The sequence below is a fragment of the Cucurbita moschata genome, unplaced genomic scaffold, assembly GCF_002738365.1.
Source record: "Cucurbita moschata cultivar Rifu unplaced genomic scaffold, Cmos_1.0 Cmo_Scf00095, whole genome shotgun sequence".
Taxonomy (NCBI): Eukaryota; Viridiplantae; Streptophyta; class Magnoliopsida; order Cucurbitales; family Cucurbitaceae; genus Cucurbita; species Cucurbita moschata.
This window is the reverse complement of record NW_019268611.1, coordinates 153,388-170,406: the sequence shown is the minus strand read 5'-3', so window position 1 is coordinate 170,406 and position 17,019 is coordinate 153,388. Positions and strand designations below refer to the sequence as shown.

General features: G+C 39.5%; 2 protein-coding genes across 4 annotated transcripts; both read left to right on the top strand.

Annotated features, from left to right (window-relative positions):
* The first annotated feature begins 1,295 nt into the window (after positions 1–1,295).
* LOC111439474 lies at positions 1,296–7,091 on the top strand. Of its 3 annotated transcripts, none has more exons than XM_023077152.1 (5): positions 1,296–1,409; positions 1,599–3,677; positions 3,952–4,524; positions 5,258–5,442; positions 5,583–7,091. In XM_023077152.1, exons 2-5 carry the CDS (start codon positions 1,619–1,621, stop codon positions 6,813–6,815), a joined length of 4,050 nt encoding a protein of 1,349 aa, XP_022932920.1. In that variant the 5' UTR covers positions 1,296–1,409; positions 1,599–1,618; the 3' UTR covers positions 6,816–7,091. The 3 variants fall into 3 exon arrangements, with proteins under 3 accessions (XP_022932920.1, XP_022932919.1, XP_022932917.1); XM_023077151.1 differs by having other exon boundaries at positions 1,296–3,677; positions 5,583–5,916; positions 5,950–7,091; XM_023077149.1 differs by having other exon boundaries at positions 1,296–3,677.
* On the top strand, positions 7,092–10,456 carry LOC111439470 (nuclear pore complex protein DDB_G0274915-like). Its single transcript, XM_023077144.1, has 3 exons — positions 7,092–7,121; positions 7,468–7,939; positions 9,852–10,456. The coding sequence occupies exons 1-3, from the start codon at positions 7,092–7,094 to the stop codon at positions 10,454–10,456; spliced, it is 1,107 nt and encodes a 368-aa protein (XP_022932912.1).
* Positions 10,457–17,019: the final 6,563 nt, after the last annotated feature.

Here is a 17,019-nt window from a genome sequence, read left to right as displayed (position 1 = left end):
TTTTTTTTTTTTTTTTTTTTTTTTTTTTTTTTTTTTTTTTTCAAATTTAGTTAAATTTTTTAGTTTGCAAGTTAATATATTTTTTTTTTGTCCCGTCAATCCAACTGATCCAAAAGTATGGTTACCACACAATTTTAATTTTAAAAAGATTAATAATATTTAAGGTTTGAAATCAATTTTAATGAAGTAGGTAACTTGTCAATATTTAATATTTAACATAAAAATAGATTTTTAAAAATAATTATCATTAGATTTTTTTTTTAAAAAAATACCATGAATCATATCAATTTTTAGAAATATGGTTTACGAGAATGTTTACTTAAATCACCATACACCTTAACAAATAAATTACAAAGATACAGAAATAGTAATAAATGAAAATAACACTCATTGGAAACTTATGTAAATATCTAAATATTTACCTTATATTAAAATATCGATATATATATATATAATAAACTATAATTTAGTACTTAACTGTGCATTTATTTTATTTTATTTTTTCCATTTTTCCTCCGTTGACAAGAGAGTATTTGAAATCTCTTCCTTCAAAATCTCCAACAATGTTTTCAAAATAGATTTTATTTGTTTTTTATTTTTGTTAATATCCAATTATCTCTATCAAATTTAAAATTATTATTTTATTTTTCCGTTGTCTCTCAATTTTGGTATGATATAATATTGACATAAAAGATGTAAAATTACTAATATGTTTCTTTAAATATTTTTTTAATAAAAAAGCGTCATCATTTTATCTTTTTCTTAGATTATTTTTATTTATTTATCTATATTTAACTAATATATTAAATATTTAACCAATAATTTAATAAAAATATTTATCTCGGTTGAGATTCGAAATAATTAAATAAAAAATAAGATTTGAGAATGGAGAGAGAGAAACGATTAATCTATTTATAGTATTTATCTTATCTCTCTCAAAGAAATTTCCAATAATTAAACAAAAAATCATAAAAAATCATTAAACAAGATTTCATAACGAAACGTTTCCTAATAATTTCATAAAAATACATCCATAGATTTAGATTATTTATGTTGTATGAGATTTTAATTAATTTAACCCAAAAAAAAAAAAAAAAAAAAACGGTTCGTTGGGAGAAGCTGCTAAATTATCGGAGATAAACGGATAGATTTAATCTTAAAATTCATCCCACCACCGTGATCACAGGATAGCGGTTGGGGAAAATTTAAAAAAAAAAAAATCATAATTAATTAACAATAATATCTTCCTAATTTATTTTAAATTATTTGCTTCTTCTTTTCTATAAATATGGGGGCTGGTGGAGCCGAGTGGAAGGAATGCCTGTAGTTGCCGTATTCATCACTCTTCCGCTTCTTCTTGTTTCTGAACCTCTTCAATGGCGGGATTCTAGGGTTTTCACTTGGTTTCGGTATTCTCTTTTGCATTTTACATGCGGCGGCGTTTTTCTTAACAGTAGCTTTTCCTTTTTCATTCTTCGTTCTTGTGCTTTCTTTTGCTTTCTTTTGCTTTCTTTTGCTTCTTCCCTCGTATATTGGTTGGTGCTATTTGTATATTGCTGTGCATTATATGTTTTTTTATTCTTTTTTTGGTTGGGAAGATAGAGTAGTTTTTTTCGATATGGAGAAGATTGTATCGGATATGAAAGTTGCGGAGTGGAAGCGGAGTAGTCTGTACAAAGCGCACGAACGGTTACATATGGAGGCTTCTTCATTTTTGCTTCTTAGTCTTCAGTGGAAGGACTTGGAGATGCACTTTGATTCGACTCGTGATATGATTCAGACGGAGTACGAGGAGCTTGAACGGCGGGAGAAGGCGATTAAGTTGAAGGAAGAGCAGTTGGAGGATGTGGAGAAATCTATTGATGCATGCTCGAAAGAGATTGAGTTGAAGAAGAATGAATTGTTCGAGTTGAATCGTTTGATTGTGAAGTGTGATGATGCGATTAGATTGAAAGAGTCGGAATTGGATTTAGCACAAGAGAGACTGGGAGGTTTGTCGAAGGATATTGAATTGAAAGAAGACACGGTCAATAAAGTATGCACGAGAATCTTGGACGTTAAGAAGGAGTTTGACGATAAGGAGAAGGCTTTTGATATGATTCGAAAGAGGATTGACGATTGTGAGTATGTGATGGAATTAAAAGAACAAAAATTAAATGGAATACTACAGTTAATCGAAGAGCGATCAATTGAATGTGATTTCAAGGGGAAGAGTGTAGAAATGATTAAAGAATTGCTTCAAGAACATGAAAAAGAGCTTGCAACCAAGAAGAAACAATATGATGCAATTCAGATGGCAATTAAAGAGAGCGACGTAGAACTCAAACTTAAAGAAAAGGAGCTTCAGACAATTCAAAATATGATTGCCACAAAGTGGAAAGAGAAGAGATTAGACAAGATGGAAAAGGCTATAAAATTGAGGACTGAAGAGATTGAACTTAAGGAGAAGGAGTTTGGTGTAATGGAGAGCAAGTTGAAGCCTCTTTCTGAAGAGTTAATATCAAAGGAATCAGAATTAGAATCCATCAAAACGTGTATCAAGGAGCATAGTAAAGAACTTGATGTGCAGGAAAAGCAGCTCGACAGCACCCAACAATCTATTCAAGATTGTCAAAATGCTGTTATACTGCTTACAAATTATGCTAGTGCAATAGTTAAGGAAATTATCCAATGCTCGAAGGAATGGGAGTTGAAGGAGAATCATCTTGATCCACTCCAAGAATCCATGGATGACTACTCGAACAATGAGTTTCCTCCTGTGATGAAAGAACACGATTCCATTTCTTTGATAGTGGATAAATGCCTTGAAGGCCTAAAAGCTCAAAAAGGGCATTTCAATTTGTTGAGAAAATCAATAGAAGAGCGCTCAAAGAATCTTAAGAATGAAGAAAATAATTTTGAAAAACGATTAGAGGAGCTCAACAAGAAAGATGAGAAAGTGAGCACGTACCTAAAAGAGATTGAATATTTAAAAGCAGACTTGGCTTCCCAGGTAGCGCTGCTGGATAAAGGCGGTGAAGGTCGATTAAAGGAAATACAACACAAGGGGCTGGGTGAGAAACTTGATTCAAAAGAAAAAGATATCAGTTTAGTCAGAGATTTGATGGAAACATGTAATGAGAAGGTAAGATTAGTAAAAAAGGAGGAATCAGGCTGCATACCAACTGCAAGTTCTAATATGTTGAATTTTCATACCGGGTCGGCCTTGGATGGAACGCTTCTGTTAGTTCTCTTATGTGAACATCTGAAACTACATGATTTGGTACGCACGGAACTGATTATTACTCTAAAAACATCCTCTGATCCAGCTAAGTTGGTTCTAGATGCTTTGAGATGGTTCTACTCTCCACATACGGTGTCGGAAGATGCAAAAATCGATTTTCATAATGCCAAGAGGGGATGCATTTTTCTGTCTGAACTATTATTGAAATTCTCACCACAAATCACGGCTCCACTGAAAGAAGAAGCTCTAAAGCTGGCTGGCCAGTGGAAGGCTAAGATGTCAATGGCAGTTGATAATCATGTGGAAGTGGTGGCATTCTTGCTACTTGTGGCTAATTTTCAGTTGGCCTCAGATTTTGATGCAGCTGAACTACAGATTCTTCTGAATTCTGTTTCACAATATAAACAAGCACTTGAGCTAGCCCGAGCGCTTGGTATTGGAGATAAATCTTCTGGTAAGCAGTTTATGTCCTTTTCTCATCTTTTTTATACTCATTTACTACAAATTGTTGGCAAAGTAGTTTCCTAGGTGTAGTTGTCATAATTAATACCTTTATATGCTTTTATCTTGCATTAAATTATATATGCATCTACCTGGATTCGGACCCATGGAAGTGATGTTATCATTGATCCTGCTCTTTGATGTAGTTGTTAAAATCAGATGCCAACTAATGCTGGCTGGTTTTAAATTGTCTAATCTCTCTGCTATTTGTTTCTCATTTTATTCAGAGGGCAGAGCAACTCCTAGCTCAGCTAAACCGGAGCAACCAGAATCTTTGCCAGCCAAAGAAGTGGAGTTGTCTTCCTTAAAAAATGAGCAGCTCAGCATGGATCCAAATGAGGAGAGATTATATTTACTTCTAAACAATCAGTTGACTAGACAAAAATTGGTGCCAAGTGCAATCTTATTATTTCTTGAAAAGTCATCAGACCCTGCAAAACTTGTCTTGGATCTGATTAAAGGTTATGTTCACCAACAGTTGAATAAAGAACAGATAGGCTTTGAAGAAAGTTTCTTGAGGTGGTCCACACTTCTTTTAAAGCAACTAAAGCAAATCTCACCAAGTATTGGTCCAAAGGAAAGAGAAGATGCAATGAAGCTTGCAATTGACTTGAAATTGAACATGAGAAATGATACAAATGGTTCTATGGATGCTGTTGTCTTCTTGCTACTCATAGTGTCGTATGGATTGACGACTTCATTCAGTGGGGATGAGATTTTGAAGCTCTTTGAGAACGTAGTGCTTCATGAACAGGCATCAGAATTGTGTCTGATGTTTGGGTATAATCAAAAGATACAAGGTTAGTTGCGTTCTCTGTTCTTTTCTAATTCCTGCAGTCAACTTGCATGAACATTGGAGCATCATGCATATTCTTTTCGTCAAAATCCCATGATTGATGAATTAGTTTTCTTTGTTAGGACTTGGGAATAATGTTAAAATATAGCTATTGACTCAGATTTCCTTACACTTCCGGGATAGTATTACTTTCTGGTATCAATCATGAACAAAAACTTATGGACATTAGCTCATAATTACTAAAAATATTTGTATCCCATTCTTGTTCCCCATCCCCCCCACCTATTTCATTTCTCATCTCTGCAAAATTTCTCATTTATTTTTGTGCGGGGATGGAGACGGGTGGGGGCAGGGCGGGGACGGGTGGGGAATATAATCCCCTCCTTGTTTGGGGCAGGTCCGGCAGGTAAAATGCACATCTCAATGTGCTACAAAGCTGCACCTAACTGCTTGTCGAACTAAATTTTTAAAATAGAATAATCAAATGTTTATATTGATTTTATTATTTTGTTAACGTTCATTAGGCATGTTACAAGTAAAAAGGAACAGGTACCAAACGCCTGTATTGGAAGAAAGGAAAACAAGAAGCCCGTACATTACCTTACCTTCTCATTTAAGTTTTGAAATTTGATTTTACAAAACTGTTCTCAAAAGCTTTCAATATAATTTCTTCCGTGGCATTCAATTCAAGCCCCATTCTAATGGGGTACTTCGTCTCCTATTCTTGCATTTTGCAGAGCTTGTACAAAATCTTATTGGAACAAAGCAGTTTGTTAGGGCCGTCAGGTTTATATGTGGATACAAGTTGGCATCATTTCGACCTGTACAGATCCTGAACGAATATTTGCGAGATGCAAGGAATGCCACTGTAAAAGCCATCATTCAAGACAATACAGGTCAGGAAGATGTCCGTGCTGCCATGGTTAGTAGTCTGTTCTCGAGGAATCCTCAAAAAGATGAACATTGAGTCATATTGCCTTCTACAGGCCCTAAAAGATGGGAAAGAAATAGGGTGCTATTTTCTTTGTTTTTTTGCTAAGATTTGTACTTTGACTACTACAGGTTGAAGCCATAGACAAGGAGATAGATGCTGTGAATTCAGTAGTTACATGCGTTGCAGATTGTAACCTTGGTTCTGAAATCTCCTCTCAAGGGCTTGAAAGCCTTGTTGTTTCACTTAAAGATATGAAAAGGTTGATACGCAACAGCCATGGTCAACCAATAAGTTTGACTGATCAACAGCCACATTCCATCGTTGTTCAGCCACAATCACCACCTCGGGCCAATTGCGAAGTCCAACGCACATATCCGACCAAGGGCGAAATGAAACAGCAGCTGAATTGGGATAAGTCCGAAGCGCAAAAACTGCGCTCAAACCATGAAGCCTGGCAGCACCATTCTCCTCCAACCCATCAACCCCATCAGCAACATTCTCCTCCAACCCATCAACCCCATCAGCAACATTCTCCTCCAACCCATCAACCCCATCAGCAACATTCTCCTCCAACCCATCAACCCCATCAGCAACATTCTCCTCCAACCCATCAACCCCATCAGCAACATTCTCCTCCAACCCATCAACCCCATCAGCAACATTCTCCTCCAACCCATCAACCCCATCAGCAACATTCTCCTCCAACCCATCAACCCCATCAGCAACATTCTCCTCCAACCCATCAACCCCATCAGCAACATTCTCCTCCAACCCATCAACCCCATCAGCAACATTCTCCTCCAACCCATCAACCCCATCAGCAACATTCTCCTCCAACCCATCAACCCCATCAGCAACATTCTCCTCCAACCCATCAACCCCATCAGCAACATTCTCCTCCAACCCATCAACCCCATCAGCAACATTCTCCTCCAACCCATCAACCCCATCAGCAACATTCTCCTCCAACCCATCAACCCCATCAGCAACATTCTCCTCCAACCCATCAACCCCATCAGCAACATTCTCCTCCAACCCATCAACCCCATCAGCAACATTCTCCTCCAACCCATCAACCCCATCAGCAGCAATATCCATCCAATAATTCCACACTGCAACAACTGCAGAAGAAACGGAAGAGTATTCAGTATAAAAATCATTCAATGAAGTACCCTCGAAAGCGTCCATCAACTGGACCTGTGTTTACAAGTTCATCTCCTAGAGTACATGATAAAAAATCCAAGTTTCAGCGGTACAATTCAAGATTTTCTGCAATGCCCAGGCTATTTGGTTTCCGTGAGGGTGGTCGTGCTACTGAACTTGGAAATCGTACCACGTCCCCAACCAGGTCTAGACCATAACCTATGTCGAGGTATGCTTTTCAACTAATCTAATATTATTGTTTTGGTAGTTAGTTCTATTGTAAATGCTTTTAGGAGTAGTGAGTAGATTTTGTGTCATAGATGGCACTATTATAGTTGCCTTCGTTCTAGAAGGTGTTCAACTTGCAAAAATGTGCTGGCATGACATGAAAATGTTAGTTTTGTAGATTTTTGCGTGGTTGACCTAGATAGAAACATCAATGTTGATATCCAACCCTCAAACTTATACATATATTGATGTATATTTGAATATCAATGGCTATTCTGGAAAAAAGTTATATTGATGTATCCTGCCTAGCAAGATTATGCATTTTAATTTTTAGGTGAGTTTAAAGGAACTTTGATGCTTTTGAAGTTTTGGTCTTGGGGAAACGAGGACGAAGGGTTCTATTCTTCTTCCTGCCTTTGCCTTGTCAACCGCAGTTGAATTAGGGGTTTTCTTCTTCCTGGCCTAATTTATTCTTTTTGATTTTCGATTTTCTCCACCTTTTTGTTGTTCCACCATTTTGCCCTAATCTATCATTCTTCTTGATCTTCTTTTTCTCTATGCCTTCAAAAGTTTTTCTTCCGGCCCTCTAGTTTTACATCAGAAACAGTTGCTGTGTCTTCTCGTGTCTTCTCCGTTTGAAAGAGTTGCTGCGTCTTCTCGCGTCTTCTCCGTTTGGGAACGCTTGCTGCGCCTTCTCCGTTTGGGGGAACGCTTGCTGCGCCTTCTCCGTTTGGGGGAACGCTTGCTGCGCCTTCTCCTTTTGTGGGGAGGACGCTTGCTGCGCCTTCTCCTTTTGTGGGGAGGGCGCTTGCTGCGCCTTCTCCTTTTGTGGGGAGGGCGCTTGCTGCGCCTTCTCCTTTTGTGGGGAGGGCGCTTGCTGCGCCTTCTCCTTTTGTGGGGAGGGCGCTTGCTGCGCCTTCTCCTTTTGGGGGGAGGGCGCTTGCTGCGCCTTCTCCTTTTGGGGGGAGGGCGCTTGCTGCGCCTTCTCCTTTTGGGGGGAGGGCGCTTGCTGCGCCTTCTCCTTTTGGGGGGAGGGCGCTTGCTGCGCCTTCCCCGTTTGGGGGGCGATTGCTGCGCCTTCTGTGTGATCCTAGCAACTGGTATCTTAACAAATGTACTTTTTGTATTCTCTGTATTCTTACTGTACATACTTGAAGTCATCAATATAAATCCTTTAGTCAGAGTTCTCCTTGCATTTTCTCTATCCTGTTCTTTGTATTCATCTAGATCGTATAAATCCTTTAGTCAGAGTTCTCCTTGCATTTTCTCTATCCTGTTCTTTGTATTCATCTAGATCGAGTGTGTGCGTTGTTGTGCGATCCTAACGGCGTCTTCCTCCGTTTAGGGGACGCTTGCTGCGTCTTCCTCCGTTTAGGGGACGCTTGCTGCGTCTTNATATAAATCCTTTAGTCAGAGTTCTCCTTGCATTTTCTCTATCCTGTTCTTTGTATTCATCTAGATCGAGTGTGTGCGTTGTTGTGCGATCCTAACGGCGTCTTCCTCCGTTTAGGGGACGCTTGCTGTGTCTTCCTCCGTTTAGGGGACGCTTGCTGCGTCTTCCTCCGTTTAGGGGACGCTTGCTGCGTCTTCCTCCGTTTAGGGGACGCTTGCTACGTCTTCCACCGTTTAGGGGACGCTTGCTGCGTCTTCCTCCGTTTAGGGGACGCTTGCTGCGTCTTCCTCCGTTTAGGGGACGCTTGCTGCGTCTTCCACCGTTTAGGGGACGCTTGCTGCGTCTTCCACCGTTTAGGGGACGCTTGCTGCGTCTTCCACCGTTTAGGGGACGCTTGCTGCGTCTTCCACCGTTTAGGGGACGCTTGCTGCGTCTTCCTCCGTTTAGGGGACGCTTGCTGCGTCTTCCTCCGTTTACCGTTTAGGGGACGCTTGCTGCGTCTTCCTCCGTTTAGGGGACGCTTGCTGCGTCTTCCTCCGTTTAGGGGACGCTTGCTGCGTCTTGCGTCTTCCTCCGTTTAGGGGACGCTTGCTGCGTCTTCCTCCGTTTAGGGGACGCTTGCTGCGTCTTCCGTCTTCCTCCGTTTAGGGGACGCTTGCTGCGTCTTCCTCCGTTTAGGGGACGCTTGCTGCGTCTTCCTCCGTCCTCCGTTTAGGGGACGCTTGCTGCGTCTTCCTCCGTTTAGGGGACGCTTGCTGCGTCTTCCTCCGTTTAGGGGACGCTTGCTGCGTCTTCCTCCGTTTAGGGGACGCTTGCTGCGTCTTCCTCCGGTTAGGGGACGCTTGCTGCGTCTTTCTTCGTTTAGGGGACGCTTGCTGCGTCTTTCTTCGTTTAGGGGACGCTTGGCTGCGTCTTTCTTCGTTTAGGGGACGCTTGGCTGCGTCTTTCTTCGTTTAGGGGACGCTTGGCTGCGTCTTTCTTCGTTTAGGGGACGCTTGGCTGCGTCCGTTGTTGTGCGATCCTAACAGTGTCTTCCTCCGTGATCCTAACAGCGTCTTTCTTCGTTTGGGGGGACGCTTGCCGCGTCTTCTCGATGTTGGATTGGATGATGAAAGTCCCACATCGGCTACTTTAGGGAATGATCATGGGTTTATAATCAAGGAATATTCTCTCCATTGGAATGAGGTATTTTGGGAAAGCCCTTAGGGAATGATCATGGGTTTATAATCAAGGAATATTCTCTCCATTGGAATGAGGTATTTTGGGAAAGCCCTTAGGGAATGATCATGGGTTTATAATCAAGGAATATTCTCTCCATTGGAATGAGGTATTTTGGGAAAGCCCTTAGGGAATGATCATGGGTTTATAATCAAGGAATATTCTCTCCATTGGAATGAGGTATTTTGGGAAAGCCCAAAGTTAAAGTCACGAGAGCATATATTCAAAGTGGACAATATCATACCATTCTGGAGAGTTGTTCATCTAATATGGTATCAGAGTCAAATTTAGTCATGCCAATAGATTGGTAAATCTTGACTCCAAAAGAAAAGAGTCAAGCCTCTTCGAAGGCATAGTCAAGTCGTCACCTTGTCTTCTCCGTTTGAAGTCGTCACCTTGTCTTCTCCGTTTGAAGTCGTCACCTTGTCTTCTCCGTTTGAAGTCGTCACCTTGTCTTCTCCGTTTGAAGTCGTCACCTTGTCTTCTCCGTTTGAAGTCGTCACCTTGTCTTCTCCGTTTGAAGTCGTCACCTTGTCTTCTCCGTTTGAAGTCGTCACCTTGTCTTCTCCGTTTGAAGTCGTCACCTTGTCTTCTCCGTTTGAAGTCGTCACCTTGTCTTCTCCGTTTGAAGTCGTCACCTTGTCTTCTCCGTTTGAAGTCGTCACCTTGTCTTCTCCGTTTGAAGTCGTCACCTTGTCTTCTCCGTTTGAAGTCGTCACCTTGTCTTCTCCGTTTGAAGTCGTCACCTTGTCTTCTCCGTTTGAAGTCGTCACCTTGTCTTCTCCGTTTGAAGTCGTCACCTTGTCTTCTCCGTTTGAAGTCGTCACCTTGTCTTCTCCGTTTGAAGTCGTCACCTTGTCTTCTCCGTTTGAAGTCGTCACCTTGTCTTCTCCGTTTGAAGTCGTCACCTTGTCTTCTCCGTTTGAAGTCGTCACCTTGTCTTCTCCGTTTGAAGTCGTCACCTTGTCTTCTCCGTTTGAAGTCGTCGCGTCTTCGTTGTGTCTTCTTTGTGTGAAGTAGATGTCGCGCCTTCGCTGTGTCTTCTTTGTGTGAAGTAGATGTCGCGCCTTCGCTGTGTCTTCTTTGTGTGAAGTAGATGTCGCGCCTTCGCTGTGTCTTCTTCGTGTGAAGCAGATGTCGCGCCTTCGCTGTGTCTTCTTCGTGTGAAGCAGATGTCGTGCCTTCGCTGTGTCTTCTTCGTGTGAAGCAGATGTCGCGTCTTCGCTGTGTCTTCTTCGTGTGAAGCAGTTGTTGCGTCTTCTCCGTTTCCGTGTGAAGCAGTTGTTGCGTCTTCTCTGTTTCCGTGTGAAACAGTTGTCGCGTCTTCTCCGTTTGAAACAGTTGCTGTGTCTTCTCGAAAAAGAGTAAATCGTCTACCTAGAATGTTCCTAATTCGGTAGTTGATTGTAATTTTCATGTTATCCTAAAAAAATTTGCTTTTTGTATTGTTTCAGAATTAGGGTTGCTGTCTACCTAGGATGTTCTTAATTTGGTAGTGGATTGTAATTTTCATGTTATACTCGGAAAAATTTGCTTTTCGCATGGTTGCAGAATCAGGGTTAGCAATTTGTAAAGACATTAGCAATTTGTAAAGACATTTATCGTCATTATTTTTAGATGTGCTATAGCATCATGGTTCAACATAAATGTTATGAAATTTTACCAAATAACTCAATGAAATGTACAATTAGTCTTGAATTATGTAAATTGATATTCTTTTCCTTGAAATGTACAATTAGTTTCGAATTATGCAAATTGATATTCTTTTCCTGTTGAACCACACTGGACAATTGGACAATTTTAGGCTTAATAATTATAATAAATGGAGCAATTAATGAGAAAATGGTGCGTCAAATTAATGGCAAAAAAAGATGTACAATTCTACTTTGGTAGAGTTATCACTCTTCAAAAAAAAAAAAAAAAAAAAAAATCAACATTACTACACGAACATGTAATTGTGAAAAATCAGTTTAGAGGAAGAAAACTCGATTTGCCTACACATTGGTTGTGGTAGTAGAGATTGCATAGAAGAAGGTAAAGAGGCATTGCTTGAACTTGACGATGAAGGGTTAGCCCCTTGATGATATGATGTTGACATGTTGCTTCGTCCCTCTCGTTCCTACCATTGTAAGCTTAACGAGGTCGAGTCTACTATAACCCTTATAACAAGTGAATAGCGAGCTTGACCTAAATCTCCTTGACAAATCTCTCCTCAAGCCTTCCTCGCACTTGCCTTGAACGAACTTCAACGATACATTACTTGTAGAAGAGAAGAACCAATATAGTTTGGCCAAGGCAAGGTTCTAGCAAGATGACCCAATATAGTTCGGCCCGGACAAAGTTCTAGCGACTTTGCAACATCACATAAGTGCCACACCTCTTATAAGGTCTTTAATTCGACTCAGTTTCAATGAACTTCAAGCTTTGGAAGCATGAAAGAAAATAGAAGTAGCTTAGCACCAAGTATATTAATGTATTGGTGAAAAATTATAAGTATGATATTTAATATTGATGTGTTTTGATTATTTTCCTACTAGTATAAACATGGTAATCTTATTTCTTTTAAATTGTGTAAGATCAATTTTCTTCTCGTCTCTTGAGTTTAGTGAGGATCTACTGCATTTTTAACGAGTGGTATCTAGCTCAAGATCAAAAGTGGCAACAAGGGTAAGCTATTGCAACCCCACCTTCCTTCGTTTAGTGGGAAGAATCATAATCAATGGAGTATTCAAATGAAAGTGTTATTAGATTCTGACTTATTTATTGAAAATTGTCCGAGAGAGAATATATTGAAGTTGAGAATTGGAACAAATTGACAAATTAATTATTTTTTCGATGAGAAAAAAATTTCAAGTAACCATTAATAAAATAAAAGTCCTAAATGGTTGTAAATTTTGGGAATTAGATCTAATAATTTTATTGAAAAATAACTTTTTAGATCTAAATATCCAAGAGTCTCAAAATGATAAAGAATCCTTCGAAAAAAAAAAAGTAAGATTTGGATTATCTTATTGATCTAATATCTTAAGTTTGAATGATTTTAAGCATACAACTAAAGTCCTAAATGGATGTAAATTCTTTTTACTGCATTTTATTTGAGGCATTTCATACATAGTTTTATATAGCCTTAAAACAAAATCGTTCACTTTGATGAGATATTTCAAGAGTCCGTAATTTTTGTAGTCTATAAACATAATTTACTTTTATGTAAATGTAACTTTAAAATAAATGAAAAATCATAAAATATATGTAACGACCCTACATATTCTACATAACCTAAGGTCACTATTGACTACTGTTTACATATCATGAATATTTAATATGGAAATAATTCAATTAGAACTCCGTAATAAAATTAACTTTAGTCTTCACATGCTCATTTAAGGCCCTTAAACACACTAATTCAATTTGAACTAAAAAGAAAAACAATATAAAATAAAATATCATATACTAACCTGTGTGCTATTAAATGAAAATGCAATTAACAACCTATAGTTTACTAATATTTAAATACGAAACTATCTTAAGTATGTGTCATAGTCTCGTAGTTGCGATGTCACCGTCAGTCGTACAGGGAAGCCTTGCATTTATCTGAAAAAGCGACCTCCCTATTGGGGTTAAATGCAAACATATACAGTTACATGCATGAAACCTATCATAAGAGTAAGAGTCTATTTTCCTATGGCAGCTATCCTAACGAGAAACTTGGATGTGTACTTAATTTTCCTACATGATCCACACGTGCGAGTATGGACCCACCAGTTGGTTTGCACACGTCCTGTGCCCCTTTCTGGTCGGGCGAGCATTCTCTGGTAGCTATTGATGTCGGACACCTGTTAGGAGTAGTGATAGTCATGGCAACATTATGATAAACATAATGAACGTTCCCCTGCCTAGTAGCGTATGCGTTCGTACTATCGTGACGGAATAAGGGTATTTCACGATGCATGAGCACACAATAATGCATGAGGTCTCAACATTCTTTCGTTTTAATTATCATTAATACAACTTCACTAGGGTTTTGTACATATCATATCATTTTTTATATCATTTCTCATAGAATTTTTCATATCATTTATCATAATTCTCATGCGTATGCCGAAGTTGGATTTCAGCTAGTTCGTCGATTGTTGTGTCAATCATAGTGTATCACTCATGTCATATATTAATCATATCATAAAGTTTTCATGTCACAATAATTCATATCGTACACAGATCATATCATATATCATAACAGCCACATAATAATCCCAAGCATGTTGTCAACATATCATAATATAACATATCATAAACCATATCAATTCATCAAATTCAGCATAACAATCATATCGCATAACATTTACATATCATTTCTCATAACAGTTTACATATACGCTCTATGACACATGCGAAGCCATGGACATGTGTAATCATACAACACACGATTATAACCAATGACGGTAAGGCCACTTACTTGGTTGGCCTTAGCCGGCGTTCTCCCTAATTCAAGTACGTTAACTCTCGTTCCTCGAAAATGCTCCAAATTATCGCCAGTTGTCGTTTCCTATTGGAATATCCGTTTGGTTAGTAATTTAATAATTCCTAACTCAATTGAACTTAAATGGAGAGTTTTCCCCTTATATAAACCTTATTTGACTTAAATAAGGAAAAATTTAGCTTCGAAACAAACGGAATGGTGGGAATTGGCTAGTTTTTCTTTACCGAGTCGAGAGGAGCCAAAATTGAGTCGCAGAGCCGAGCAGCCTAAGCCGACTGAATCAAAGGGGTGTCATGCTGCAAGTGTGCCACATGACACAATTAGAGACTGATGCGTGTGCATGCAGTTTTGGGTCGAGGCGCAGGTTATAGGTCATGGGCTACTGTAGATGTGAGGTTGGGCTGGTTGTGTGAATCGGGCCGAAATGTGGGTCCTAGGTCGAGGCGTGCGCGTACGCAGGTAGCAACTGCAAGGCTGATCTAGGTTCTAGGCTGCAATGGATTGGGCCTTGATATTTGGTTTCACTCGGGTTGCAGGTTAGGTTGCGGGTTGTGTCTAACCCGGATTTGGATCCATCGTATCTTATCTTCTTCGCCCGATTCTACGCGATTTTTTGGTTGTTTTTCTCTCTCTCTCCTTTGAAATGGTGCTCTATTGTCCATTTTGTTGGGATATAGAGCATGATGCCTATTTACCGTGAAAGAAAGATCTGACATAGATATGTATGACAGATATTTCGTAGAGATATACAATATATTTGACAGATATTTCGTAGAGATATACACGGTAGATATTCCGTAAAAATTTGGTAGATTATCTCTGTTAAATTATTAAACTTATATTTAGGAATAAACTTAAATGAAAAAAATAAAAAAGTAGTTTTATGATCCAAAGGTGGGTCATGAGGTAGCCAATTTTAGATTTTAGAAACCTATAAATTAATTCGTATTACATGGTAAAAAACAGAGCAAGAGGGGTTACAGAGTTAAAAAGAACAGTGTAATATAAAAGGGTTTTTCAGAATTTCTGTCTCCTTGTCTCTTCCCTCTCGACGTCTCCTTCACAACTTCGTAAGTGTTATTTTAACAAGTTAGTTTCAGGGCGAGCGTTTATTTCTAAAAATTGGTATCAGAGTGAATTTCTATTTCAACAAATTGGTATCAGAGCCGATGGCGAACATAATGGGACAAATGCTGCTACCACGATTGACGAATACGAACTATGAGAATTGGAGCATCCAAATGAAAGCTCTTCTCGGTTCTCAAGACGCATGGGAGGTGGTTGAAGAAGGTTTCGAAGAACCAAAGGATACCACGGGTTATACGGCGGCGCAGAACAAGGCGCTAAAAGAATTACGATCAAAGGATAAGGCAGCATTATACATGCTGTTTCGGGCTGTTGATGAGTTGGACTTTGAGAAGATTGCAAGGGCAACTACTTCAAAAGATGCGTGGGACACTTTAGAAAAAGTGTTCAAAGGAACCAACCGAATCAATCAGGTGCGTCTCCAAACTCTGCGTGGCGAGTTGGAGAGAATGAAGATGAAGGAGTCAGAAAATATATCTGACTACATTACGCAACTAAATCGAAATGGAGAAATGTTACCCGAGATGCAGGTTGTGGAGAAGATCTTAAGGTCGTTAACAAACAACTTCGAGAATGTTGTATGTATCATAGAAGAGTCGAAGGACCTAGCGACGTTCATGGTTGATGAGCTCGCCGGTTCTCTCAAGGCACACGAGCAACGTAAGAAAAAGAAGGAGGAGACACTCGATCAAACGCTTTAGACTAAGACATCAATAAAGGATGAAAAGGTACTCTACTTTCAAAATACTCATGGTAGAGATCATGGAACTCGTGGGAATGGTCGAGGTGGTCAAGACAATAGTTATGAAGAAAATTATAAGGAGAAGAGACAATCGAGCCAAGCAAATCGGCGTGGAAGAGGACATAATCAAGGACGCGGTCAAAGATATAATTCCAACGTCTAGTGTTACAAATGTAAAAAATATGGCCACTATGCAAATAATTATAACTCCAACAAGTGTTAGAATTGTGGTAGAATGGGTCACTATGCAAGAGATTGTCGAGTCGAGGAAAAGGTGGAAGAAACGATCAACCTGGCCTTGGATGACACAACAAACGGAGACATTCTCTTGATGGTCCAAAATGAAGAGCTGAAAACAAAAGAACACGACGGTGCGAAAGACGATGGCGATAATGATGAGGTAGTGAAACTGTTGGAAATGAGGTGATGTACAACGGATGTGGCGAAATCCTGATAGCGGTGACGAAAAAATCGAAGAAAGATGAACAACCGAATAACATAGAGCCCAAGCTCGAAGAGAGAGAGAGCTCCAATGGTCGGAAAGGCAATTTGAGCAAGAAATAAGAAAGAGGATGAAAATGGGAGAAGAAAAGAAAGAATTGGAAATAAAGATTGAAAGGTTAGAGAAAGAAATTGATGAGCTGAGTGAGAGTTCCTCCTCTCTCAAACAGGAGAAGGAAGAGAATACACAGGAAATCTCTGAACTTGGGAAGAAAGTTGAAGGTGTGAAGAAAGAGGATGACCTATTAATGGAGATTGATGCTCTAGTGGACGAGCTAGTGAGGGATGAGAAAGATATAGAGATGCTGACTCAACAGAGAGGCTCACTCGACGTGAACCTGAATCAAGTCCAACAGGAGGCAGTGAATTTACGACACACGATTGAGACACTCGTGATAAAGCCGAAATGGAGGAAGCAAAAATGGAAGTTGAAAATGTCGTTGTGGACTTGCGAAGGGAATTGAGTAAACTGAACGGAGCAATGACGTCTGAATCGAGCGTGGTTGAGAACGGGAGAAATGAGGAGTTGGTATCTCAAATGGGCTGTTCTCGAAAAGCTCCAAATGAAGTCTCATAAGAAAAGGACAAACTCAGTTTGCAACTCGAGGACAAGGGGAGGAAATTGAAGAAACTATGCCTGAGCTCGAGAAAACGAAAGTGGCACAGGTGGAATCATTGAATAGAGCATTTAAGTTTGTGGGAGAGTTTTGTTGGGAATAAACTTAAATGAAAAAAAGATAGTTTTTAATTTTGTTAATTTTAGTAAGGTTTTTGAAA